The sequence below is a fragment of the Pseudochaenichthys georgianus genome, chromosome 12, assembly GCF_902827115.2.
Source record: "Pseudochaenichthys georgianus chromosome 12, fPseGeo1.2, whole genome shotgun sequence".
In the NCBI taxonomy this organism is placed as follows: domain Eukaryota; kingdom Metazoa; phylum Chordata; class Actinopteri; order Perciformes; family Channichthyidae; genus Pseudochaenichthys; species Pseudochaenichthys georgianus.
Window position 1 is genome coordinate 16124789 of NC_047514.1, and position 27999 is coordinate 16152787.

The 27999-nt window shown below is 40.5% G+C and overlaps 1 protein-coding gene across 1 annotated transcript; it reads left to right on the top strand.

Annotated features, from left to right (window-relative positions):
* The first annotated feature begins 202 nt into the window (after nucleotides 1-202).
* ass1 (argininosuccinate synthase 1) lies at nucleotides 203-27941 on the top strand. Its single transcript, XM_034095901.1, has 15 exons — nucleotides 203-383; nucleotides 1317-1450; nucleotides 4628-4696; nucleotides 5342-5530; nucleotides 7439-7495; nucleotides 7602-7676; nucleotides 8627-8697; nucleotides 8785-8815; nucleotides 14062-14152; nucleotides 17708-17792; nucleotides 18523-18587; nucleotides 21176-21307; nucleotides 23457-23613; nucleotides 27292-27357; nucleotides 27506-27941. The coding sequence occupies exons 2-15, from the start codon at nucleotides 1349-1351 to the stop codon at nucleotides 27552-27554; spliced, it is 1239 nt and encodes a 412-aa protein (XP_033951792.1). The 5' UTR covers nucleotides 203-383; nucleotides 1317-1348; the 3' UTR covers nucleotides 27555-27941.
* Nucleotides 27942-27999: the final 58 nt, after the last annotated feature.

Here is a 27999-nt window from a genome sequence, read left to right on the forward strand (position 1 = left end):
TTGTAAGGGATATTTCTACTAAAAACTACTAAAACTATTTCTACTTTCTACTTTTTCTAATAGAGACATTTATGATCTACTGTCGTCTGGATTTACCCTGGTGGTTTCAAGTTTTGATCCTTGAAGGGGGTGGAACGTTATTTTACCGCCATTACATGATATGCAAATTCGACAATGACGTCATTTAGGGACTTCCGGCGACTTTTCGGACAGCCAATAGCTACTTTCCTTACCATGGAGTTGGCAACACTGCTTGCTGTCTCTCCAGTCAAACCGGAGCAGCCGCTGAATCAAACACACTGCTCTCCTCCAGTCCTCACCGGACACTGACGACCAATACGTCTCCGGACAACGTTTGTTTTACTCACGAAACCCACTCTATCGTAAGTAAAACCAACCTTTTTCATATTTGAACTAAGAATGAATAAAAATAAATGTAATTTGTCATCCAGAGCAGCGACCGCCTTGATACTGCCTTGATACTGGGTAGTATCTAGTTGCAACGGCGTGTCGTGTTGTGACATGAGTGGAACGTTTACATTCTTGCAGCGCAGTGTGTAGCGTATGCTATGTTGTGTTTAGCTAATGATTGCAAGCTTTCCAAATGCCAAGTTCTTAGGATACAGGGGAGACAAACTGGGGCTAGGGTGGTTTGAAATGTCTTAACAGAAGCTGTTTGACCACGTGAAAATTCATTTATCCACATAACATGAGCTCGTTTCCATTCCCGGTGGCTCTGGCACATGTGGAAGCTTTGTTTTGAGATGACACATTTTGTCAGTCACTCATCTTCTGAATAGAATGTGAGTGAGGAAACCACCTGTGGAGATGTCATCATCCTTAAGCAATGCTGATAACTTTAACGTCCACCCATACATACCATATGTGTAGTGCTGAGTGATTAATCCAATGGTTGAAACATGTTCATCATTTAAAAAGAAAGACAGGATGAGCAACTGTATTCATTAAGCTGGATATTTGCCACCTGACAATGCTTACTACCTTTTTAAAGCACATTCATTGCACTGGTAGATGATTCTGAGAGAGCACCTTATTGATCGCTAGGACTGCACCTTTGCTTTATTAGTTAAACTGTCATCCAGTCATGTAATTGTTTTTTTCTTTAAAAAGTCAGACAAAAGGCTAATCACAAGTTCCCTGAGCCCAATTTGGCATTGTCAAATTGCTTGTTTTTCATAAATGTAATCAAGTTTGTATCTGCAGGAGATTGTTTTAACACTCACTCAGGTTATTGATATTTCATCCTGCACCAGCGTAGTGACTGATATAACACCCTGTCTGCTGTCTCTCCACAGATAATCTACCTGTTGGTGTGAAGGCCTTCATCATGTCTAAAGGTACCGTGGTTCTTGCCTACAGTGGTGGACTGGACACATCCTGTATTCTGGTTTGGCTGAAGGAGCAGGGCTATGACGTGATTGCATTCTTGGTAAGGTTTACCTGTTTGTGCAACAGGTGTCTTAAGTCAGTTTTTTTGAACCACTTGCTTTGGCATGTCATGTATCTTTGCCGGTTTTATGATTCACTGTTTTCAGGAAGCTGATGCAATTTGTCTTTCCATTTGTACGAGTTCTCCATTGGCTGCAAAAAGTCAGTTCCGGTTAACTCCCAACAACGGAGGATTTGGTTTGATAATGCCAGCACAAATCTAACTGGATTTACTTTTTGCACTGGGGCAGTTGAGAAGTGCAAAGCAGGCAGATTGTCTTGTTGTCTAACTGTTCATTCAGTGGTTTTGTGATCTGGTGTGGGGGAGGGGTGGCTGATTGTCTGTAGTTCACTGCCGTGGCACGTGAGGCGCAGCCCTCCAACCCTTTTTGCCTTTCCGGGGGGTTGAAAAGAGAATAGAAGCCACTGATCCAACGCCTAATTTAATTTTGATGAAACCATGTACATGTTTCAGCTTGTCAGAGAAGATTGCGTCAACAAACAGTCAGGCAGAAATAGAAAATTACACAATAATAAATGAATAATGCACCTGGTATGCAAGTTAAATTCACCCAAATTATGAGTTTATGAATTAAAAGTGTCATAGACAGGTTTTGTTACATGTATTAAACTGTAGCATTACATGTTTTTCAGGACATTTTTCAGGAAGGTTCACCAGATGAAACAACTACTGTTACCAATGATTATATCAACTTCTGTGTAGAACTAGTTGTTCCCACTAAAGAAATACAAATCTATCCAAATAATAAATCTTATGTGACTAAGGACATTTAAACCGTTATAAATACCAGGAAAATAGCTTTCAAAAACAAAGACTATGGAGCACTTAAACAGACAGAGAAAGAACTGTAAGTCAAATTGAGGGAATCGAAACTGGCACACAGAGAGCTTTTGGAAAATGCTTTTAAAGCCAAAAACCCCCAAAAGGTATGGGACACCATGAAATCCATGACAGGAATGTCATCCTCAGCTAAACCTATTGTGACGAACAATGAATTTAGTTTTGCTAACGAACTAAACACGTTCTTTACCCGTTTCGAGTCACTGGAAAATTCTGCCAAGTGCACTGAAATGCTCAAAACCATAATACCTGCTTCCTCTGACAAAATGACCATCAGTGTCGAAGAGGTCAGAAAAACATTTCAGTACTCCAACACCAAGAAAGCTGCTGGGCCAGATGGGTGCAGCGGTTTTCTGCTGAAAAACTTTGCTACTGAGCTGGCTCCAGTGTGGTAACCCATCTTTCAGGCTTCTATTGGCACGCACACCATCCCTCTGTCATGGAAAACTTCACACATCAAACCGCTGCCCAAAATTCCATGCCCAAAAGAACATAAGGACTACAGAGCAATAGCCCTCACCTCAGTGATTATGAAATCACTAGAAAGAATTCTGCTCCGATTTCTTATCAGTACAACACAAGACAAACTTGATCCATACCAATTTGCCTATAAACAAGGGTGCGGTACGGAAGATGCTGTGGCCACTTTGGTTCATATCATCAATAAACCTTTAGATAAATGTAACACCTATGCAAGAGCCCTCTTCCTAGACTTCTCATCAGCATTCAACACAATACAAGCAGACATCTTGGTGTCAAAAATTGCCAAAATAGAAGTAAATCCATACCTGATTTACTGGTATGCTGCTTTCATCACTAGTAGAGAGCAACTTGTGAAGGTTAACAAAACCCTGTCATCTGCCATCACAACCAATGTAGGGGCCCCCCAGGGCTGTGTGAGTTCAGCTGTGCTCTTTACTCTATACACTGATGATTGTCGTACCAACACACAAAATCATGTCATCATCAAGTACTCTGATGATACTGCAATAATAATAATACATAATATCTCTGCTCAGTCACACAGACGACCCTGAGCTGCACCAACAGGCTGTAAATCAGGTGGTATAGCAATGCTCTTGAGATCAACACCAAGAAAACTGAGGAAATCATTTTTGGCTCACCATCTGACTCCCATAAAGTCCCCATTGTCATCCATACAGATGAAATCAAACGGGGAGTTTCATACAAATACTTGGGTGTAATGATTGACCATCTGCTGTCATGGAAGGATCACATTGAATATCTGTGCAAAAGGACAAAACAAAGAATTTATTCCGTCTTAGGTGTTTTGGGGCGAGCAGAGAAATTCTTCTGTTCTTTACATCTGTGATCGTGTCCATTTTACAGTACTGCAATACTACCTGGTACAAGTGTTTGTCAGCAGCACCTGTTAAAAATCTGCTCAAAGATTGTTGGTCAACCCTGTCAGAGACTCTACAGTATGACTCAGCCTATCATAACAACCTAGTGAGGCTGTCCAACAACATCATCTCTGACCCAAACCATGTTCTGAACAGTGAATATGAGCTGCTACCATCTAATCGGAGATACAGGGTCCCACGATTCAATAAAGTTAGACTGAAGTACTCCTTTGTGCATCAGTCAATCCTCACAATAAATACAGAGCTAAATCCCAGATCAAATGCACGCTGAAGGCTCTTTGAGCAGCTTTTCTCTCACTGATTGTGCTGTTATGTTAAATGTTTGTTGTTTGTGTTTCATGTATTTTTGTCTGGATACTTGTCTATTGATGTTGGACATGGAGCTGCTGTGACGCAAGTCAAATTTCAGACTTGATCTGACAAATAAAGTAATATCGTATCGTATGTGACTCATCCTAATGTTCTTGAAAGGTATGATCAGAAAAGCAACGAAATGTACATGATAAAATACTAAAAATATCTAACGCATAGTAATGTGTTGTCTTAACAAGAAAATGGTCCTTTGTTTAGTGTTCAGCTCAGGAGATCATGCAGCCCCTTCAGGCCCTAAGGTGCTGTGCATGCTTGGTTTCTGAGAGGAGATTGCCTCTACATCTCAACAGACGTGATCTGAATTCTAAGATCATCGATTGACAGAGTTAACACTTGCGCAGTCATGAGCCAAGGTTTATATATGGAGGGCTTGCATGTTATTTAAACATGAAGTGACTGCACATAGTTCTAGACTCCTGGTACTAGGATGGGTTAAAAGCAGACAACAAATGTCACTGTGTGCTGTGTGCTCTGCATGTGTGACCATTAAAGAGTGTTTCATCCCTCCCAGTTCTATATAGTATTTTTTAATGCGCAATTTAATGTGTTCTTCTTCTAGGCCAACATTGGGCAAGATGAAGATTTTGCAGCTGCCCGGAAAAAGGCAGAAAAACTTGGTGCAAAGAAGGTAAGATACAGAATGAAAGATTATGTCACTTTAAAGGACCATCAGTAGTTGAAATCTTCTCACCTTGACTTTTCCAAATTCTCAAAAGTAGTTGGAAAAGAGTCAGTTGATTGTTTCACAAAATGCTGATATGTTTAAGAGGTACAAACAAGGGACATTTGGGTCCCCTGTAGCTCTAAGGTTGCACCATATTGGTATTTTCTAGCATTTCTTTATCTAGCATTTTTTTTTGTATCTAGCATTCATGTGCTGAAGGGAAACATAGACATAAGATGTCAAATTTCAGTTATCCTATCAGACGTCAGAGCTGAGAGGCTCTGACTTCTGATATTATATGTATGCCATATGATTGTAACACTAGTAAACAAGTGTATTATTCTAACACTAGTAAACAAGTGTGTCAAAATGTGGTTTTGAAGGTTCTCTATGGCCTTAAACTGCAATGATATTGAGCAAAAGCAAGTTTCCAGCCTCTTCAAATACAATGTCAAAGCATGTTGTTACGAATGGACATCAGTACCTGCCTCTTTGTGGCAAAACAATCAGTTTTTTTCTTAGAAGGAAAATATATAAATAATAATTCATTAAGGGGATGAATGGAATCATAAAGCCCTGTTCTGTGTCCTGATATCCGTTCTTGTGCAGGTTTTCATTGAAGACCTGCGTTCAGAGTTTGTGGAGGACTTCATCTGGCCTGCAGTTCAGGCCAACGCTGTCTACGAGGACCGATACCTGCTGGGCACGGCGGTCGCACGACCCTGCATCGGCCGCAGTCAGGTGGCGATCGCACGCAGGGAGGGCGCCCAGTTTGTCTCCCATGGTGCCACTGGAAAGGTAAACCAACCCCCAGACGAGAGACTACACTCTGGAGAAAGGAGGATAAATAATCTGCCAATATGACTAAATCCCAGATCCAAATGACATCTATTTAAAGAATATCAACATAAACTTGCCTTTAGACTAGAGTTTGGACAGACGAGTAAAATTGGGGAATGATATGAAAATAAAGACTAGTTTCCTTGACTGCAATTATACATTCAGAATTGTGTTTACAGGCTTTTTGCCGGATCCACAATCATGCCCCAGCCAGTTTGAATTTTAAACACAAAATAACAGGGTCACTGTCCATAGTCTGGACATGATGTTGAACATTAACTTTTGTAACCAATCTGCAACAGAAGTCCACCCTCCTCAGAGCCATTTCTGACCTCCTACATTCAGACAGAAACTAAAATGTTTTCTCTTAGATTTCCTGCCAATCTAAGACAGATGTTATCATTTAGTGTCTGCATTTTTTCTTGCCTTGCACTGAACCATCAGCTAAATCACATGAGTCACTGCAGCTCAAAGGAAAATGCAAATATGTTTTTTCTGCCAAACGAGTTCTGACTAGTATGAGTCAGGAGTGAGTGAAAAGGTAATAAGCCTATATTAAATTACATTTTGACTACTTACCCATTGTAATTTCAGTCAATTCTATGGATATATACCTCTTTTGAAAGAAACAAACACCAATAAGATGTATACATTTCTACTAAGTGTCGTGAAACTAGAATATAAGTGTTTCACATATTGTGCACCTAAGAAAAAAAAATTGCTCTTTAACCAAAAATGTGTTCAGGATGCTTTTATATGGAGTCCTCTAAGTTGTTGTATTTTCTCATTACAAAATGACAATATAATAATAGAAATTAAGTGATGAAATATGCACAATAATTTAAATGACTTATCATCTCTTTCGGTCAGAATAAGCCCTTAAAATAGATGTTAGACTAAGGCTCTAATATTTTAATTAAAATGTTATGAACAGTATTATTGTTACTTTTACTCTATTTTCAATGAATAAAGGAATCCTCTTTATTTACTTCTTTAATATAACGTTTAAAAGCAGTATTTTGTACCCTACTCACCAATTCATCAAGTTAGACATTCTGTTCAGATTTATTTCTCTGTCCCCGCCCCAGAAGAGCGTTCATGTTTAAAGCCCCAACTGACTGGAATACTTTACCTGCTGCTATTAGATCTCTTGCATCATTGGGTATATTTAAACATGCATTGTTGGCTCACTTTCAACTGGTCTGTACTTGTTATAACTGATATTGATGAAACTGATTTGCTTGACTGTCTCAAATTGTAATGATTGTGTGCATTGCTTGAATTTCACTTAACAGACTGTATGTGGTTTGTCTTGTGTGTCATGTTTTGCATTTTGTCTTTTTGTTTATATCTGTAAGTTGTTGCTATTGTCGGGACCCCCTTAAAAACGAGATGGTGCATCTCAAGGGGTTTATCCCAATGAATACATTTCTATATATACACTTCTACAGAAATATATTATTGACTGTCATTTGATGAAATGCAGTGTCCACAGTTTTCCTGTAGATGGAGACAGATACCACATCATACTATACAGACTTCAAATAATTCTATGTAACTTTATCACTGCTCAAGCCCTGCTGTGCAATACAGCTGAATTCTTAGGCGATTCATCTATTAAAGAAAAGTAATCTGCAATTATTAAAAGATATATATATTTTAGTAATTTTGTACATTTGGTGTTATAAGATATATGGGGTTTAGACTGTTGGTTGCACAAAACTGTTATTTGAATTATGACAACTTCAGCGCCTATATGCACACTTTCATTTCCTGTTGTTGATTTTAAACTGTTAATAGAATTTCAGCTGAACACTGTCTCCCATGTGGTACATAACGCTGAGCTTTCGTGTTTGTGCTTTGCAGGGAAATGACCAGATACGTTTTGAGCTCACATGCTATGCCCTCTACCCTGAGGTTAAGGTAGGTGTGCTGTTTTACTGTATGGAGGTTATGGCTGGAACTGTTTGACACACCATCTCAAAAATGAAAGTGCTGCAGAGGCCGACACTCTCTCTGTTCTGTGCAGATCATCGCACCGTGGAGGGTCCCCGAGTTCTACAACCGCTTCAAGGGGAGAATAGATCTGATGGACTACGCACAGGTAACTCCATCTGGCTGTTTGTGTCAAATGGAAAAAATCAGTTTTTCAGTTCAATGGTATCTAGGGCAGGCAATAGAAAGTCTATAAAATGTCCAAACAGCAGAAAATAAGGTCCAAAAATGTTTTGTTCCACAGAAATACCCAATATGTCACAGATGAAAGTTTAGCCTAAAAGTATTACATTTGAAATATCTCTAAAGCAGGATGATTTCTCATGTGCATATTAAGAAAAGAAAAGCAGTGATTACAGAAATATGGGTCCTGCATTTTATTGTAAAAAAAGCCCTAACATGTATTTATTGTTTCAATTTATTCCATTCTCAAATACTCTCCTGTCCTTATTTTACATCTGTATGGAGTGTTCCTCTCATGGTAGAGCTTTCCTTTTTTAATTCCCGTTGCTCTTTTTTCAATCCTTTTTTTAAAAGATTGATTATTACATCCCTACTCTCTACTTTCATTTCAAACCTATGATTATTAACATTTAACTAAACCACTCTCAGATTTATATTATCTTGACCATGCATGCAATCCTTTGCACACGGCTCATATGTTCCCATTAGATTGTGGTTTTCCCCACTAGAGGGTGGTCATGGTGTTTTAGTGAACACCACTCTTTTGTTGGAGAACTGATATCTCACAATCTTAAAACACTACATTCTTGACTTTCCCTTTGAACATACCAAAAATATCATTCTTGATTGATTGTTTTTGCTCTTTTTACTGCCGTCTCTTTAAGACAAAAGCAGTGTGAGGAAAACAATGCAATTTAGTTTCACAACATGCCAAAAAACCAGCCGCTAGAAATAGTTTGCTTGGTTCCTTGTATTCTCAGATTTCTGACTGGCAGGTATAGCCCTGATTTATAGTTTCTTACCTTTATGTACTTTTAGCTTTCAGGTATGTAACAGTGTGTAAATGAACAACTCTCTCTCTATGTCAAACTCTAGAAACATGGCATCCCTGTGCCGGTTACTCCTCAGGCACCATGGAGCATGGATGCCAACCTGATGCATATAAGGTGGGTAGGAGTCTTCCGTTTCTATATTACTTTTTTTTTCAATCAGAAATAATAGACTGTCATTTTCTAAATGATCTTTTTCTACAGCTATGAGTCCGGCATCCTGGAGAATCCAAAGGTAAGACCACTTCCTAATGGCATGATAAATATTTCTGATTCCTTTCCTTAGTCCTATACTATTAGGTATTACTTTTGTCCTTCTTTTTTCCCCTTCTTTGATGAGTGTGCTGATATAATACTTTAAGAAACTGACACATTTAATGTAATAAAAAAAAAAGGTCTGGTTAAATTCCAGGAAAGTCACTTGTTTAAATACCATATTTTTGTTTCGCAGAAATGTATGCTCAATGACATTTCTGACTTTAATCCAAACTGTTTAATTTGAATCTAAATCACTGATCCCATCATACAAGAACCTGCAAAAACTAATTGAAGCCATTAGCACTATTTTTACAGGTGAAAAAAAGATGTACACCCAAAAAGTTCAAGATAAAATGTCTTGAGGCTCTGCATAAACATCTGGACAGTCGATGTACACAAAACATCCATCAGCCCTTGATGAATAGATTTTAGTATTGGTACAGTTTGCTATATAGTACAGTAAATATTTACCGTCTCACACACACATAATGTCAACAACAAACAACATATATATTTGTTTCACCCTTTTTGGAGTAACGTTAACAATAACACAGCAGCACTGTTACGGGCCCTTCTGCTGACCCATGCCACCCCCACCAGAGACAAACACAACACTCTCTCCCACAGTGCCATGGGTGAATCAGAGTTTGATCTCTGCTGGGGTCACAGGTCAGCGCAGTACATACAGGTTGCCCCCGATGACCCCCAAAGCTCGCATCCCTTGGTCGCTGTGTCTGTGTCTCTGTCTCTCCTCACCCCGGGTCCTCGCCGGGCCCTGGGAAGAGCCTGGGACACACAGACACTGACTTGTCGTCAGCAACGGTTCGACTAATTCCCGATTTCATGGGAGCCGGGGAGGGGGAAGGGTTAGGGCGTTGCGCCCAGCTGGGGCCTCCTGAGTTCCAGCCCCAACTCCTCGGGACCTCATTGTTCCACTGGTTGCGCCGCCGCGGGCTGCGACGTGGGAGGGGAGCCATTTCATCGTGACACCGTGACACCAAAATGTCACCAGTAACAGTAAAGTACAAAGGCAGCGCGCCAGACAGATGAGTCCCCAATGGATGGGGTGTCACAAGGAGGCGAGGGGTCCCACTCTGTTGGAGTGGAGATGCAGGGGCAGGGCACTGTAACTCACAGACCTCTATCTCTCTCTTTCTCTGTCCCTTTCCCACCCCTCCGCTGCCTCTTTAGTGGTCGGCCTGTGGAGAAATGTTTTGAAAAGAATGAGGCGAACCGGCTCAATGGCATAGCGATGTATGATGACAGTATTGTGTAACTGATTTCATTCAGGGGTTTTGTGTTGGACCATTTACTCCAATATTGAATCGATTAATGGCATTACATTCAATGAAATATTTATGGTCCATGGGTCCATAGTGATAAAAGGATTTGAATACATTACACAGGGCACAACATTCTATTTGGAACTTTGAAACAAGCTGGGATTATTGAGTCATTTTTAGCAGCCAAGATCTCTGGGGGCACGTCCCCCTCTGGTAATTGGACTTTTTCCAAGTTTGTTAATTAGGGTCAGAGTAAACATCAACATCACACTAACAACAACAACAACATCTTAATATAATTCTTAGGTTAAATATCTATTTACATGGTTTTAAAAGCAGGTTATTAATACAAATGTAAAAAAACGAGAATTTCTCACCCAACTCAAACCAACATGACAGATTCTGATTGACCCACAGGGTCATCTTAAAGAGGTCATCTTGTTCTAAGTATCTCCTCTCTGTATCAGCCTGTCTCTCTCCTCCAGTTACAGCCCTTAAGGCACAGGGCGGACCTCAACTATTCAAACCCCACAACGTACAAAGGCCCCTCTCTGCTCAACACAGTCAGATTAGGAAATGTCCAAATGGTCGCTCATATGTTCTCCTGTAGATAAGAGTGGGCAGAGTTCAGGTTACTCTATGATTAACACTGTATCCTTCCTGATAACCCTGGAGCACCTTGCCTGTAACACAATGGCCTGGTGACTTTTTTTATTAACTCACCCCCATCTGGCAGCATTAACCTATGTGAAGACATGTGCCCGGGGCAACTGGTGTTATCATGTGGAGAATAGAGGTTGTTGTAATTAAAATGTATCACACTCCAACTTTAAAATGTCCTCAATCTATCTGTTCTTGTTTTAACCATTAAAGCAATATTGCAAAACAGTTAGAAGGATTACTTTATGGATATACTGCATTTAAAGGATTTTGATTTGTAATTTTATATTTAATTAACAGGATTATCTGAAGTTATCTTTCTATTTTTGCTCAATTGAATTCCAATTCATATTAGGATTCATTCCCGGCATTGCATTGTAAAATGGTTAATTCTGCCATTGAAGATTTAAACCATATCATCCATCCGTAGGTCATTATAGTACTGTCGAGGCATTTTATAGACATTTATTTCTTATGTTGAGGTATTCATCAGATTTGATCAGCAATCTGTTAGGTGTCTCCACACCCCGCAGTTTTCTCCCCATACCTCCTCCACACATGAGCAGTCAGGGCCCAGCCGGAGGCAGCCTGACACTCGTCCTGAGTCATTAAAACATCACCTCAGTCTTAATTATAGCCTGTGTCAGTGGGCTTCCTCGGGCCCACCGCGCTCTTTGATCAGGGAGCTGATGGGCCGCTGCTCGTGTTGATCAGGAGTAAAGGAGCGTGACGCCTCTCCTCCGCTCACCTAGAGGAAATGAAATCTTGTTTTCTGCTGGTCGCATGGCTGGCTGGAAAGAAGGACAGACATAGGATGCCTGTAGGGGAAGGAAGTGGGCTTGTAGGTGTAGGTGTGCTTTGAAGCAAGGAGGTCAGTGTTTGTAATCGGCCTTCGCTGCCCTAAGTGTGATTGGTCTGACCTGTTATACTTAGACCGCGCTACTTGCGTCCAACTCGCTATCTCTATAGCTTTGCTTCAATGTAGAAGTGCCTGTTATCCTCATTAAATTCATCTGACGACATAGCATTAACCAAAACAACCGTGGTGTTAAGAATGTAATATCTCTTCAGTATGCGTATATTGATTTATCCTTGTCTCAATTTACCATGTTTGCATTTGAAAGACAATGACAGACTTGAAACATGGTGATTTAAGCGTCATTTCCAACTCATTGCACCAAATAGGTTTTCGCTATCCTCTTCTCTTCTATCTCCCTCTCAACTCTCCCCTTCTTTCCTCCCCCTCTCCCTCCTGCCACCTCTCCCTCTTTTGGCTCTGTTGGCTTCGATTGAAAACCAATGAGGCAACTAATATGTGGAAAGATAGAAATGTACTTGCTTTAAGTTCATGTGTCAGCCCTCTTCTTTGCTGTATGGGCCACGTTTAGCACAACAATATGGCAGGAGCAAAGACTGCCAAAGGAGCTGCTCAGCGCTACATGATGGTGAGCTTCATGCCCCATTTCCCACCAATACCCCCCGCCCCCGCCCTCTCTGTCTCTACCTTTTCCACTCTTTCAGGGCCATGGCTTTGGGACCGGTCCACCTGCAGGGGGTTTGAATTGAAATGCATTGATCTCTGGCTCACTGGAAACAAGCCTATTCCCTTTTTTTTCTTTGTATCCAATAGTCCAAGAGTAAGTTTGAGCTCTCTTGGTTAGCGCATGCATGAGTTTTCAAGCGTTCCTCAGCCAGAAGCATGACTTTATAGATTTTAACTTTGTTTTTAATTAAACAAGTGGAATTCATTCTAAAATGAGACTTATATCTAAGCCATGCAGTTAAGTAGTAAATACTTTTGTGCAATAAAGATAGTCAAATAGGTTATAAACTAAAACTGGAAATTAATTTTAATTCTTTCTTAACCAGAAATCGAGATATTCCTTCATTAAAAGCTAAAATAAAAAGGGGTTGTTTGGGAGCCATCTGTATTTTGCAGAAAGACATAATCTTGGCCTGCTTGTTTAAGAAGTGCATAACATGTCAAAAAACATAAAAATAATAAACACTTTTCAATTAAGTTAGCAACACATACAGACAAGGCTAATATGCACTGTGTTTTATTTGAAGATTGGAAATGTTAACTGTTGGTTTACAAGCAGCCTATAACACCACAGGAACTATATACTTTCACATTCTCCAGTATTTAAAATTCAGTCCATCGTCCTCCCCCTCAAAGTATGCATCAAAAGGCTTTTTAGGGGAGTCATTTCACCCCTCTCCTGTTCACTCTCATTTGGCATCTTTCAGGGCACTGAGGCAGAAAATAAAGGAGAGGAAGACGGGCGCCTTCCCAGTCAATTTTGGTGTTTAGTTAAAAGGAAGGAAAGTGATTGCTCTGCTCGTTTTCTCTTTACTGACAGGCGACGAGCCAATGCCGATTAGTTATTGTATGATGATTTAGTGTCTGGTAAAGCTTTCCATTTAAATGCACCCAGTAGTTATTTTGCATAGTCCCCCTGCAATTTGCCTCAGCTCAGGAAACATTGGCCATCGCCTTGTCCTAATGCTGTGTAATTGTTGGAGGGCCACATCACTGGGCGGACACGTCAGACTGCCACGCTCTTTTAGGTCCCAATGCTGACTTACTGCAATCTTTACTGGCTCCCACCATCTGGAAAAACAACAAACATCTGTCACCCAGGACAACTTTAGTGGATTTAGGGTGTGGAGTTTGCTGCGTGATGCCCATGTTCAACATTTGTCATTTGAAATAGAATAAAAGGGAAATGTCAGTCAGAAAATCAAAACTGGAAAACTGGAAGACAAGAGAAAGTGAAGGCACGTAGGCAACAAAGTACATGATAGAATCAACAGATCTAAGAAGTTCACAGACAGGCAGAATAATATTGAGGACAAATAGGTTCCTTTATATTATCAGGTGTGATTTGACTTGTCAAGTGTTCACTATTCTCGTGGATAGGAGTCATTTCTTTCTTTTGCCCTTTCTCTTTCTCGCTGCCTCCCACTTTACCCCGTCTTCCCCCTGTGCTGAAGGGCCTCGCAGGGAAAATGAATCAAATAGAGGAGAAAAATGGAACATTGATTTTCTTTTTTTTCCCGTCCCCACTCAACTCTTGATGGTGTTTTCGGGTTTCCCTTTTTTCACGCATCATGCTCTCTTTTCTTCTCTCGCTATGTCTGGAGTTGTCAGTTATCACCTCACACAATAGTCTCCCCATCCGCACTTTGATGAGGTCTCAGAGGGTCCGCGTTATTCATCAAGAGGAATCAAGTGTGTGAAATAGAGAGTGAGTGTGTGTCTTTGTGTGTGTTTCAGAGCAATGCTCCGGCTGACCTGTACCTGATGACCAAGAACCCAGAAGAGTCTCCCAACACCCCCGATGTACTGGAGATAGAGTTCAGCAAAGGTTTGTGCTTCGTACACGGTTCACCTGTTGATATCTGTCAGTCTTAACCTTATCACCTTAATAGTTTTTAAAAACCTAATGCCAAAAAATATGTAATATATACAAAATACGTTTTTTAATTCCCTTTTTATATATAAGAAAGATCTGCAACACAATTAAGTAGAACCATTTAAAACATCTGGAATATAATCAGCCTTATATTTGTGAAATTGATTTGGTGTTTGTCTGCTTATATGTCAGATTTTAGGTCAAATTAATTTGCAATCAGATTAGTTGATTACATTTGATTGGCTGCAATAGGCTGTTTCCTATTATAGGTTTACTTAGCATGATTTGTTTATCTAATTATCAGCTCTGAACTTCTCTGTTGCATCAATGAGATATAGGGTCCATCCTCACTCAGGGTCCACGTTCTTCCTTATTACTTAACATTGGTGTTCATGGCCGCAGGGCTACAGCTCTCACACTGACCCTGTTGCACTTTATCACCCTTCCTGACCACCCAGACTTATCCTTAACCCTTCACAGCATTACTCGATCCAAAGCTGCCATGTTTAGCTCCAGGGCACACACAGGCCGGAAGCATTAAGTCCAGCTAATACACCAAGCCCCGAGGGGCCAGAGAAATGCTCATTAGATATATTGCCAAGAGCTGAATAGTGGAAAGTGTCACATGCTTGCGTAAAGAGTAAATGGGAAGAAACATCCCAGCCTGGGGCAAATGGCACAGAGTTCCCTTCATCCCTGGTCACTAGTGGAGGCTGCAGATCACTAACTTCAATCGGAGGAGAGACACTAGCTCCTCTGATCATATTGACTTAATGGGCAGCTTTTATGAGCTGTAATATAAGGGAAGTTCAGAAGGTTGGCAGAAGAGTTGGTGGGAACATTTGTGACCACTTAAGCTGCTGAAAGTGACAATTAAAATGCCATTGAGAAGTCAATATGTATCTGCACTGAAACGGTGTTCTGAATATTTTCCTTGGGAAACTGGTAAAGTGTTAGCAGTTTCTCAAAGAAACAAGTAGGTTGGTGTCAGTTCAGCTGGAGGTGAGATATGCTTTTGTCAAACAGAGACGCAGTAGTAACATCGAGTCTGCTTTCGCGGGTTCTTTGCAGGCCTGCGCTACGTTTTCACACATATTCTCTGTGCCTTTTATTGAGCACTCTATGACAAAAGCTGTTTTAGTTGTCCACACAAAGGCCCGAGCCTACTCCTCCCTCTGAGCACAAGATCAGCACAAGAATGTTTCATTTCATTCCCCCTCCCACCTTTTCATCCCTGCCTTTCTCACCAAAGTTTTCTCACTGATTAAAAAAGAATATTTAACGACAGGAACCTTTTCCCCCGTCAAACACTCCATTCCCAGATTCTCTCCCTATTTTAAGAAGGAAAAAAATAAATCATCCCTCCCTCTTTTCATACCAAAGAAGTATAGAGGAAAAAGAGACAGAGAGGAAAAATGTAAAGCAGTAATTTTTCCTACAACTGTGTCTGTGCTCCCATTGTCTGCACTGTTAGGCTGCGAAAAAACTGAAGAAAAGGATCACGGAGAGAGAAAAAGACCCCTCAGTGAATGATCGAACCCGTATGATGGCGAGAGCGAGCAAAAAGAGAGCGCAGGGACGAAAGGCCAGCCCCTACACTCCCACGTTCAGACACTTAATTTATTTGAACTTTTAATCTAATTATTAGGTATCTGGGAGGGGGTGCAGTTTTGATAATGCACCATCCACACTGCCCTCTCCTGCGCTGGGAGGTAGGTTTTTCTTCTGCCATGGGAGCAAGCACGATTCCCGCGATATGAGAATGGGCCATTAACAAAGCCCTTGTCTGAAAAAATGTGTCAAGTCCTTCACGTGTCATTCCTATCAAAGCTTTGGTAGCGCCGGTTGAAAGGCCAACAGAAGTGCTGCTCTTCACCTCAAAGCTGTGTGACTGACAACTGCAGGCATGCTAAAGTGTGTGTGTATAGGAATGAGTACTGTGCGGATGAAGAGGGAATATCAGCAGATCTTATCCTCTTCTTGTGTAGTGCGCACATGGTTATATTCCCTTCTCATCACACACACACACACACACACACACACACACACACACACACACACACACACACACACACACACACACACACACACACACACACACACACACACACACACACTAGGACACACAGCCATGTCTCGTGTTTGTTTCCTCGCCTCCACCTTTGGCCCCATGTTGCTCATTGAAGGCCATGAATAAGCAGGTCCATGACAGTGATTGATGTGTACTTGGTTTAAGAGGCTTTAGACAGGAAGTGTGTGGATTGAGCGTGGGTGTTTTTAAGAAAAGAAAAAGAAAATGTGTGTGTGTTTGAGACATGATACCAGGTAGATGGATGATGATGAATCTGCAACTTGTTGTTTTTTTTTTGTCTCCTGCACATGCGCATGAACACACAAACACCCAGTGGTGCAAAAAATCTCAGCGCTAAGGAGAGTATGGGTAACAAAGCTGCGTGTGTAATTGAATTAGGAAAAGGCCTGCCCACGATTTCACAGCTTTCAAATGAGCTGGGCCTTTGAATTTATTAGCCTTTCTCACCACCTCCTTTTGTGATGGCTTTTACTTTTAGCTGACAACTATTGATTTCAGTGGCTGAAATAATGAGCACTTGTCAGCGAATTGTATCAAGTCTTTGCGATTTTTTTATTTTATAATTGGTTTCTTAAAAGCCATTTCACAAACTGGTCGATTAACTCTTCCTGTAAGGTATCAATTTAGTTTTGTGCGGATTATTCGTCGATTTGATTATCTGATATCATTGAAAATTACGTTGGGCTTGCACTATTTTTATTGTTGTTTTTTATATTTATTTTTGTATGTCTTGTAAATTACACTGTTGAGGAACCTCCAATCTAAGTTTTTCATACATAACATAATTACACCGTAGTTTTGTATATGTTATGACAATAAGCCTTTGAATCTTGAATGAATCTTTGGGTGTTGCATTGCTTGTAGATTAGCCTGTAGACCTCTGTTCTTGTTTGGAATTTTATCATACAAATGGGTGTTTTTGTTTTTTTCTTCCAAAAAAGCCCAAAAGGACCATGACAGCTCTGTTTAAAGGCTATATTTATGAAACATTGATATCATATCTACAAACTGAATTACTGGACAAAATACATTCAACAACGTCTGACAGGAAATACATTTTTATTTTCAAATCAAAATACACATTTCTATTAACTTACAAAGATAAGAAGAACATGTTACATTAATTGCTGTTTCAGTTTTTTAATCTTTATCAAATTATGATTTGAATTTATTTCTATTAGATAGTGTTACGAAAAAATGCAATAAAAATGCAATAAACATTGTTCCAATGCAGAGCTTGAAACTGATGCTAATGTTCTACTTTTCTTCCTGCCAGTTAGATTGTGACATGGTTTTATTACATTCTTAACACTATCCCAAAGATGGGTTCCAAATGAAATTCAATGAATTCAGGGCAAAGACTATACATAAGAAACAAATGAGTTGTAATATAATAAATATTGTTTCCCCTTTAGGAGTGCCTGTGAAGGTGACCAATGTGAAGGAGAGCACATCGAAGGACTCACCCCTGGATATCTTCTCATACCTCAATGAGATTGGGTTAGCCTTTTTTCTATTCTCATTAAAGCTTTTATTTGAAAGCACCTTTACCTTCCATGTATGATTTGTTTACTATGTTTATGTAAGTGTCCCCAGAGGTGGAGCAGTGGTTAAGTGCACCACATCTGGAGTGATGTGTGTCTGTCGCTGCTGGTCTGGGATCAGATCCCAGCAGAGCTTTCCCTCCCCTGTCTCCTCCACTCTGTCTCAATCTCTGTCGACATAAATAAAAAGTACTGAAGGTCAGCCGTCTGAGGAGATGTGTGTGATCTCCACCGTTTGAAGCTCATTGCAGACGAGGGCTTTTTGGAGGAAATTGTCATTAATTTTATACATTGTAATTGATTTTTATAAGGCATCTGTTTAAGTTAAAGTTGCTTCTTCATTACATGCATCGAAAACTAAATTGTAACATGTATTATGTTAAATAAATGTGTATAGTCAAGGGATTTTCTTTTTTAGCTTTGCTATTCTAAATATCATATTTTAGGAAAGTAGATGATGAACAAAACAGATGCAAAAGCTTCTTCTTATCACTATAGCAATGATGCTTGTAGGTGTTTAGACATTACACTAAGACAATTATTAAAATAAGGGTGTGATTTATTTTAAATTTTCTCTGTATTAATTGGAATTTGTAATCTATATTGTATTGTGTATAAAGAGATAATTATGTTTGAGTCTAGCAGGTTTTGCTCCACTGAAATGTGTATGGCCCTCCTTCTCTTAGTGGAAAACATGGCGTGGGTCGGATTGACATCGTAGAGAACCGTTTCATTGGCATGAAGTCCAGAGGTAAGGAATTAAACATTTATATTTATTTTCAACTGTCTAGGTAATGATATTTTTTTTTCTGTCTACAAATCAGCCTGACAGGTGCACATAGACAAACAGTGATATACGCTGTAATATGCAGGGAGACATATTGGCACTGAAAAAGGTCTGAATATTTAATTCTACATCTATTCAAAAGCTTTCCTTTAAGTGTCTGTCCAGAGCTTTCATGCAATTTGCAGCTATTTTACATGAGTGCTTTTTGTCACACCTGCTTTTCCACTTCCATAAAAGCGGGCCGTATGAAAAACACACTCTCCTTCAAGGAAAGGTTTTTCTCTGGTTCACCTGGAATAAAAGCCACTGAAGTTATTTTCCTTCTCTTATGCATGCACAAACATACAGAAAACACCCACACTGCGAACAAGATAACGGCGCACATGCTTCACTGGATACACAAATACACAGTGGATCACGTATATGCACATGCAGTCGCACAGGGAGGTTTTTGTCTCTTTATCTCTGGTGTCAACAGGCAACTTGAAAAGCTCCTTTGTTAGATCTCTACATGTGTTACTGCAGCTAATGCACGAGGGCAGTGAGCTGTCCTGGCCTTGCATGACGCACCCCCCCCCCCCCATATGTTTTATGATTGGCAAATTGACTGGCCAACAGACTTGTAGCTGTGGTGCAACTTGGCAGGTAGAAATTGGAAAATGGGAAGCCCACTTTTCTCTCCCCTCGACTGAACAAAAGATCAAAGCTTTTTCCTCCACTGAAGCAATAGGAAGAGGTGGAGCACAAGGTGTCCAAGTGGTTGATGTACTACCATCAAGTGTACATGTTGGTCTCCTCTGGACTGGCAGTCTTGTTAGCACAATAGATGATGGGAGGGATTGAAAGGGCACATGTCATACCTATTTGTGTTGGGTCATTTTTATTTGTGTGGGGTCAGGGAGGCGGGGGGGTTTCAAATGGTTTGTCAAGAATGTTGTCACTGTGCTACAAAACATTCAACAGCCTGTGTGTCAGACTAACATTTCCCACCTGTCACAGTGCTGTCAGGCCTTTGACCTGTGCGCCGGTGATGGCGTTAGCGGAGGTGCACCTATCAAAAGCAGTCGGAAATTGCTGTGTCTCTTAATCATTAACAGGCTGCCTGACGTCCAGTCCTTGCTACTGTCAAAACTCAAAGACTGATGCACTGAAATCATTCTTACAGCCCCAAAACATTTTAAATGTAGTTTCCATGTATTGACATTACTCATACAGGAATGTCCCTCCTCTAAATAGCACAGTTTCACTTTAAAATGTACTTAAATCTTCATTTAAAGATATTGATCTTCTTTTTTAAACATGTGTTGCCTGTTTATGATGGACTCTTTGCCCAAGGGTTAAAGGGGATCAACTCAGGAAGAATTCATTCCTGACCTGAACGCCTTCAGGCCTGCACCATGGTTAGCATACCTGCAGTAACCGTATGAAAGAGTTAAAACTCCAAAACCACTGGGGGTGTTGTCTCTTTAAGCTTAACTAAACTGCCACTGTCGGAGCTTGCCCAGATAGCGTTTCATTGTTTGCTCCTCGCTGATAAGCCAGCTCTCTTTTAGGGTACTTAAGCCAAGTTGTGTTGGAGGGCATCTTTAACTGATTTATCTGATAGAGCCAACGGAAATGTCCCTACGTGCCCTCCGTGGCCCTGGATCACTAAAAAGCCACAAGCCGTTCTAGCTCAGGTGGAAACCTTTTGAGGATTTAGACAATTAGCAGCATTGCTAAGCTCTTGGCCGCCAGCATAAAGAAGGTGCTTCTCCATTTTCAGATCAGGAACGCTGTAGGAGTGTTTGGGGTCTTACAGATTTGAGCTGCTTCCCAGATCGGAAGAGATTAAATGGTGTTAATCTGTTTAAATGGCAGAAACACGTTTTAAAGATAATACATCACTCAAATTGTGACATTTAGCTGTCTTTTGTTGGCTTCAAAACGTCTGGTTGGCAGTAAATCAATTTTTATTTAACCATCATCCAAATTGACAGATGATGGGGGAAACCATGTATTGGCTTGGGAAACCTACTCTCAGGTTTTTCACAATTTCAGCCCTGACAAAAATGGATGTCATTGATAAAGCTCCAATTTCTGTTGTCAAATCTGTCGGGGAGCACTTCCACTGCCCCCCTTTTGTTTTAGCTGACATGTGATTGGCAGCTTCATTTCTCCTGCCATCTACCTCATATTTTCTCCCCTCACCCCTCACTCCCTGTCCAGAGGGGGTAAATTGCAGGGTAGGCAGAGCCCAGGTCCGGGCTCCAGGCTGGCAGGGGCCTCCTACCCTGTCATTTACACAGGACAGGCTCATCCATGTTCTGTGAGCGCTGTGAAGGCCTGTCTGTCAGCCGGCTGATTGCTAATAGAGCTTTGTGTCAGAAGAACAGGGCTTGTATTCCTATGAATGGCCTCTGATGATGGCAATGTTGACAGAGGTGCTTGTTGTGATCAAATTAAGTGATGGAGGATTATGTGTACTATTTGCTACAATTTCTATAGCTTGTGTCTCAAAAACATGATAGATGATACAACATGTTGTGTATTCTTTTTGTTCTGTTTGTCAGGGATTTATGAAACCCCAGGAGGCACAATTCTGTTGCAGGCTCATTTAGACATTGAGACCTTTACCATGGACAAAGAAGTGCGTCGCATCAAACAGGGCCTCGGGATCAAATTTGCTGAACTCGTCTACAACGGTAAGTCCCTATAATACACGCTCTAATAAGATGGTTTCACTTAATCTGTTGTATGTATTGTCTTTCATTCCCCTCTATCTCTGGCCTCATTGCTTAGTCATAACTTTAAAGAAGGGCATGCCGGTATATTTATCTCGGTACAGGCTAAGCTACGTATACAATGATTGGGCATTACACATCCACAGTAACTGTCCATAAAGACTTAATATAACTGATTAATTATGCCTTATTGTCATTTGCACCATCTCAATTGTTTGCCTTTACAAAAACGTATGGGTGATCATCACTGGTAGTTGTACATGTCAGATATAGAACTAGATCAAGCCTGTATATCAATGTTTGTGTGTAATTCCTGGAATAAGCAACACAAAATTGCAGCACGGACGTGCAGGACATATAAATATTATAAATGTATAAATAGGATATATAGAAACAGTGTCTCAATTCATCCAGGACACAACATGAGACGAGTTGATTTCTCAACCAGTTTTAGTGGACCGATAGGCAGAAAGACTATCGGCAGACTGAAAGACTTATATACGACGTGCGTACCTGTGTTCAGCGTGTGTGTGTGTGTGTGTGTGTGTGTGTGTGTGTGTGTGTGTGTGTGTGTGTGTGTGTGTGTGTGTGTGTGTGTGTGTGTGTGTGTGTGTGTGTGTGTGTGTGTGTGTGTGTGTGTGTGTGTGTGTGTGTGTGTGTGTGTGTGTGTGTGTGTGTGTGTGTGTGTGTGTGTGTGTGTGTGTGTGTTGTGTGTGTGTGTGTGTGTGTGTGTGTGTGTGTGTGTGTGTGTGTGTGTGTGTGTGTGACGTGTGTGTGTGTGTGTGTGTGTGTGTGTGTGTGAGAGAGAGAGATTTTCTCGGCTCAGGTGTCTTAATCATCCCTTCTGCTCCATCTCCAGTCTCCTGCACCTTCATCCACATAATAGGATCAGTGCCATTAGAGACTGAATACTAGGCCACTTCAGTTATACCCTCCAGAGAAAGGAGACACACACACACACACACACACACACACACGCACACGCGCACGCACACACAAAGGTGCTACCTCTAGAAGCAGGGCAGAGATTAAAGCCAATGTGTGTTTAAATCATTAATGAGTCTGCAGATTGATAGCAGACTGCTGGCAATGGGGCTTATGTTAACAATCCACCTGTCCTGCATCTGTTTTGCATAAATACGTCATTAATTACCCAAACACATTTTCACAAGAGAATCTGCAGCATGTAGCGCAGTACAGATTTAGCAATGGACAAGGGGCAAGTAAACAACAGCTACATGTGTATTATGTGTCATTTAATTCCGTCATCGATTTAGAGAGATTTAATCAAAGGTGGTTTCGTGTAAATGTAAATAATAAATCCTTATTGTTATATGTAACATATTTAAATCCTCGCTTTAAGATTGAAAACAAAATGTAATTGAAAAATCCATAATGAAAATAATAATCATTGAAATATCCCTCAAGAAAATCACCGTACAGAGACATATAGAGAGACACAGAACCAACATGAAGAAAGAATAAAAACTATTCGACTCTAAACTTAACTGCGCCTGTGTTAGATTGTCATGTCGGACGCCTCGTGCCAATCCAGAGGCAGTGAGACGGGGAAGGTTTGTGTCTTTGAACATGGCCAGATGATGAGGTGGAGGTCAGCCGCTGATGAGAGGAGGACCCCCGCTGAGTGGGGCGTGTCCGACCTCTGAACATATACAGACACAATCTCGCCCATCTGTCTCAGAGATTGAAGGGCCAGGTCAGAGAAATGAGACAAAAGAAAGGGGAGTATGAACTTCACCTGGAACAGAAATGAGACCAAAACACAGTTTCAGCTCATGAAAGACAAAAGTGTGTGGGCATCACACACACACACACACACACACACACACACACACACACACACACACACACACACACACACACACACACACACACACGCCTGTAGATGTACAGAGGAGGAGTCTCTTTCTCCACTTTTCCATCGTGTGTATAGTTTTCCCAATGTTCTAATTGATAACAATACATTATAATAGTTGATGTTAATATATATATATGAATGCAAATATGAGACAATAGAAACTAAAACAGTTTTAAACAAACCTTCACCATATATTATTTAAATATGTTTCTGTTTGCTTGCGCTCCTCAGGTTTCTGGTACAGTCCCGAGTGTGATTTTGTGCGACACTGCATAGACAAGTCCCAGGAGAATGTGGAGGGCAAAGTACAGCTGTCTGTCTTCAAGGGCCAGGTCTACATCATGGGACGAGAGTCACCCAAGTCCCTTTACAATGAAGAGTTGGTCAGGTAAGCAAGGACATAATGTCATTCTGTGTGTCATGGTTCCAATCATTGAACGTTTTTATGTCTGAGGAAACAAATGGGGGTCATTAACAGTTCTTACATTTATATATTTTGACAAAAATAGTTCTTAGGATTTTTAACTTTTTAAACTGTCTCCTGCATTTGCGCAACCTTCCTCAAAAAGTGTGAAAGTGATGATCAGTACCTCCAACTATGCAGTGTTGGGTCCTCTAGTTTTAAGGGAAATGAGCTTGAAAAGCCCCTTGAAAGTTCACTGAATTTGATGTTCAAACCCTGTGCCATGTGTCAGAGAATCAAAGTGTGTGCTTGTTCTTGACAGCTGTGTTTGGCCGCTCCTCGCACAGTGCGGCCTCTTCCACATGTTCACCAATCAGCCTGTTGCTAGGTCAGCTCGCCCAAGTTTCTCTTATGACCTCTACATCAACATACTAAACCGACCCTGCCTCACAAAGACATCAGAGAAGTGTCAAGCTCAGTTCCTGGAGGGCAGACCCGACCTCAGCCCCGCCTACTGCACCCCTGTGGCCTCTTAGCCGCACTAACAGTGGGTTTGTTCAGGACGCTGACCCCTGATGCCCTCTGGCCAGGCTCAGCACTGACCACAGTAAAAACCCTCCATATGCCTCTCCATCTCCTCTTCAGTCACACACACTCCAGTCAGAGAGCTAATGGCCTTTTCAGCCAGAGGAGGGAGGAGATTTCTCTGGGTTTTAAAAGGAAAGTACCTGGGTGTCATGCTAGTTAAGCAGGTCAGAAAGAGTAAAGCTAGGACATGTCTCACATCGTCAGCCATTCAATTTGGATGGATATTTTGTCCTGTGTGAGAGAGATAAATAGAGTTGACACTGTACTCATTCAGCCTGTTAAAGGACATTTCCCCAAAATATAAAAAAATATATATACATTCTTCTTCACTTTTGTTACTATTTATAATAATAATAATCCTTATATTTATTATAGCGCTCTATCAAAGACTCTCAAAGCGCTTTTACAAATACACATTACAGATCATACATGTAATGGTAATCTACTGTGGACAATACCCACAGGAGCAAATTCAGGTGAAGTGTCTTGCCCAAGGACACAACGGCCTGACGCAGTGGGGCGGGAGCGGGTTTCGAACTGGAGTTCCCCAACGCCCCCTTGATCTGATGATCAAACGCACAGACCACTGCGCCACCCGCCCCTCTGTCCCTATTTATCAATCTGTGTAGCTTTGGTGTAATTTGCCAAGTGTTGGAGTAGTTAAGTAGAAATCACCGGAAGGCGAGTGTCATTATATATATAGATTGATAAACTGCACTACAGGAAAAAAGAAAAAAAATTCTGTTTTGGGTTCAACTTTCCTTTTAACACATAGCATTTTTATTGTATTGGATAAAGCTTTGTCTCAGTTTTTGTTAATATTCTGTGTTGAGTAATACATTATTTACTTTACTGCTGAGTCACTCTCAAGATAAACTACGACTCGTCCATCTTTCATCCAGTCAGTTGCTAAGAAACTCTCACTGATGAAGTCTTGCGTTCTCAGTTCAACACCTGACCTTGTGAAGACACATTTCTTGTCTGGGCCGACACATGAGTGAGACAGAGGTGTTGTGTTGCAGCATCACAAAGTCCTGGAGGCCCCTGACAGATGGGGCAGTGGTTCCTCATGAGGGAGCTCATAACAAGCAACCCCAATAGAAAACCATCACAAATCAGTTTCAAATGTAGTCATGCAGAGTGACACACATCCTTAAACCGTGCTAATGAAGAACAACAACTATTTTCAAGTAATGCGGTTCTTCATTAGCACGTTTGTCTTACCTTCTGGTCACCCATTGCAAATATTTAGTTGGTTTAAATGTAACCAATGTTTTGTCTCCAATATTTAATAATAAAAAACATTCAATTACTTTATATAATCTCCGTATCTGTTTTTGAAATAAAATCTTAGGGAAGGATTTACCGGCACACAATTAAATATATCTAATATGTATATATGACCCAAATATGTATATGTATATATATATATATATATATATATTCATTTCAAATAATTTCTTATTTTAAAGTTACTTAACTTTATATCATTTTAATGTTATCTTTAATTGCATTAATCTTTAATCTTGTGTGAATCTGTGCTGTCCTGTTTTTCAACGTTACCCTTTTACGGTTTAAACTCCTGAATCTCCCCACTGGGATTAATAATATCTTATCTTAAATAATACATTTTGATATCAAAGGTGACTTTAATTTTTAATTAATAAATTGCACATGTCATAAAGGAAACTTGACTGGAAATATTTGTATAATATTTGTTTTAAATATTAACATAAAATAAATCAGATATATTGATATATTAGATAAGTATTTGGCCATCCTTCTTAAATGCTTAACCATGTAATTTCTCTACTGCCCACAGTCCAATTAAATTATTGTTCTTCTGTCACAAAATATTTATATTTGTACATATGAAGTTATTGTGCTTTATTAAAAGAGTGCAGATGTATGCATACACGTAGTGTACCATACAGTGATACACCTGCTGGAAGCTGCCGTTTCTCACACGCACACTCATCTACCACTTCATGACAACCTGCCACAATCTCACACACACACACGCAGACCAGATTAGGCATGAAGCCCCCGCTGACATCCTGTTGGCTCTCCACAGGCCACAGTAAACGGCGTCATTAACACAGTGGTAATACAGCCCGTCACCGCACCCTTCTGAGAGAGAAATGTCACCCTCCTCACTGTCCGCTGGCTCCACTCTCAATTAGACTGCAGGGTTTCTTAAAGGAATACACAAAATATCCCCTGCTCGCAGCTACACACACACCCACACACACATATTCTTTAAAGCCACTCACTCATAATGGTGTTCAGGTGCTGTGCAGGGAGCCTTGTATTGAGAGTAGATGATTTAGTCGTCGGTCTTTCTTTTTATAGTGTTTATCCTATCAATTGTTGGCAATTTCCTCTTTTGCTAAGTGCTTTTGAAGAAGGCGTGCAGGCTGTACACTGGGAGCTTGGAGCTGGGGGTGTCGCAGGGAAGAGAGGACTCAGTGTATTAGGGAGTGTATTAAGCACTGCAGGTAGAAACTGCTGTAATTACACAGCACACGGACACTCTTTGTGAGACACTCGCACAGACTAAGACAAGATGACAGCCTCAATGACATAGAAGCAGAGTAGCACAAGTTTTAGATTTGCGTCTTGTTTTGTTTTTTTAAGAACAGCCGGATAAACTTGAATACAGAAATATCCAATTAGAAAATCCTCTCAACACTTGGCTCAGTGCTGATATGATGGGATTGTTATAAAATGGGTTATGTGTGTCTGTTGTGTGCTTGTGTACATGAGCCAGTTTTCATTCTGCAGATATTGATCCTCGGTTATTCAACACAAACAATGATAAAGACGAGCATTCAGAGGATGATCGATCGCAATATCATTTCAAAGCATTGTCAATGATCCAGTTTTCCTAGTAGTTGATGAGGCTCCTGTGTTTACTGCAATGATACCAAACATTGACATCATTTTGTTAGCACAATCTCCTGTAAGTCTTTCCCTTCGTAGTTGCTCATAGCAATGTTTTCCTCTAGTGAATTTGAAGATTGGTTTCTGTTGACTCACAAGCCTATTTAAAAAAAAAACGTATTTTCCCAACAGCATGGACGTGCAGGGAGACTACGACCCATGTGATGCCTCTGGATTCATCAAGATTAATGCTGTCAGGTTAGCATCCCTTGCACTATAAGAAATCTCTCAACCGCTGCACAGAACTGTCACAAATGTCTATTAAAGCGACTTGTTCCACATGTTTAGACCTTATTACTAGCCTTTAATCTGCCACTTTATTCTTTGTCCTTCTTCTCCTCCACAGGTTAAGGGAACACCACCGTTTGCAGGGTCTCTCCAGCGTCAAGAAATAACTTGTGCAGTCCTGAAAACCATCTTTCTCTCTTTCCTCCTCTCTCTGCTGCCTTAAGCAGTAGTAGGTTTAGACTTTGTGCTTTTCGCCTTATTGTCTACTGTTAGTCATATTTAGGTATCTAGTACACTAGCTAGCACACTAGACGCTTTCTGTAAAATGTTACGCTTCTATTGTCACGAATAGAGAAGAAAAATATAAAAAAATGTTACACAATTCATGAAAATAGTTAGAATTAGATTTGCAGATTCTGGGTGAGCATTTCTTTAGAATGTATTTACTAGTATTTCATTTTTTTTTAGTTTGTCTCCTTTTATGCATCAGTAGGTCAGTACAAATATTGTAACTAGGGAATCATTGTTTCAGGAATAAAGCAGACTGAAATGCGTTTTTTTCTTTTCTCTTTGTGGTAAATAATGAGCATTGCAATGAAGCAAAAACTGGCT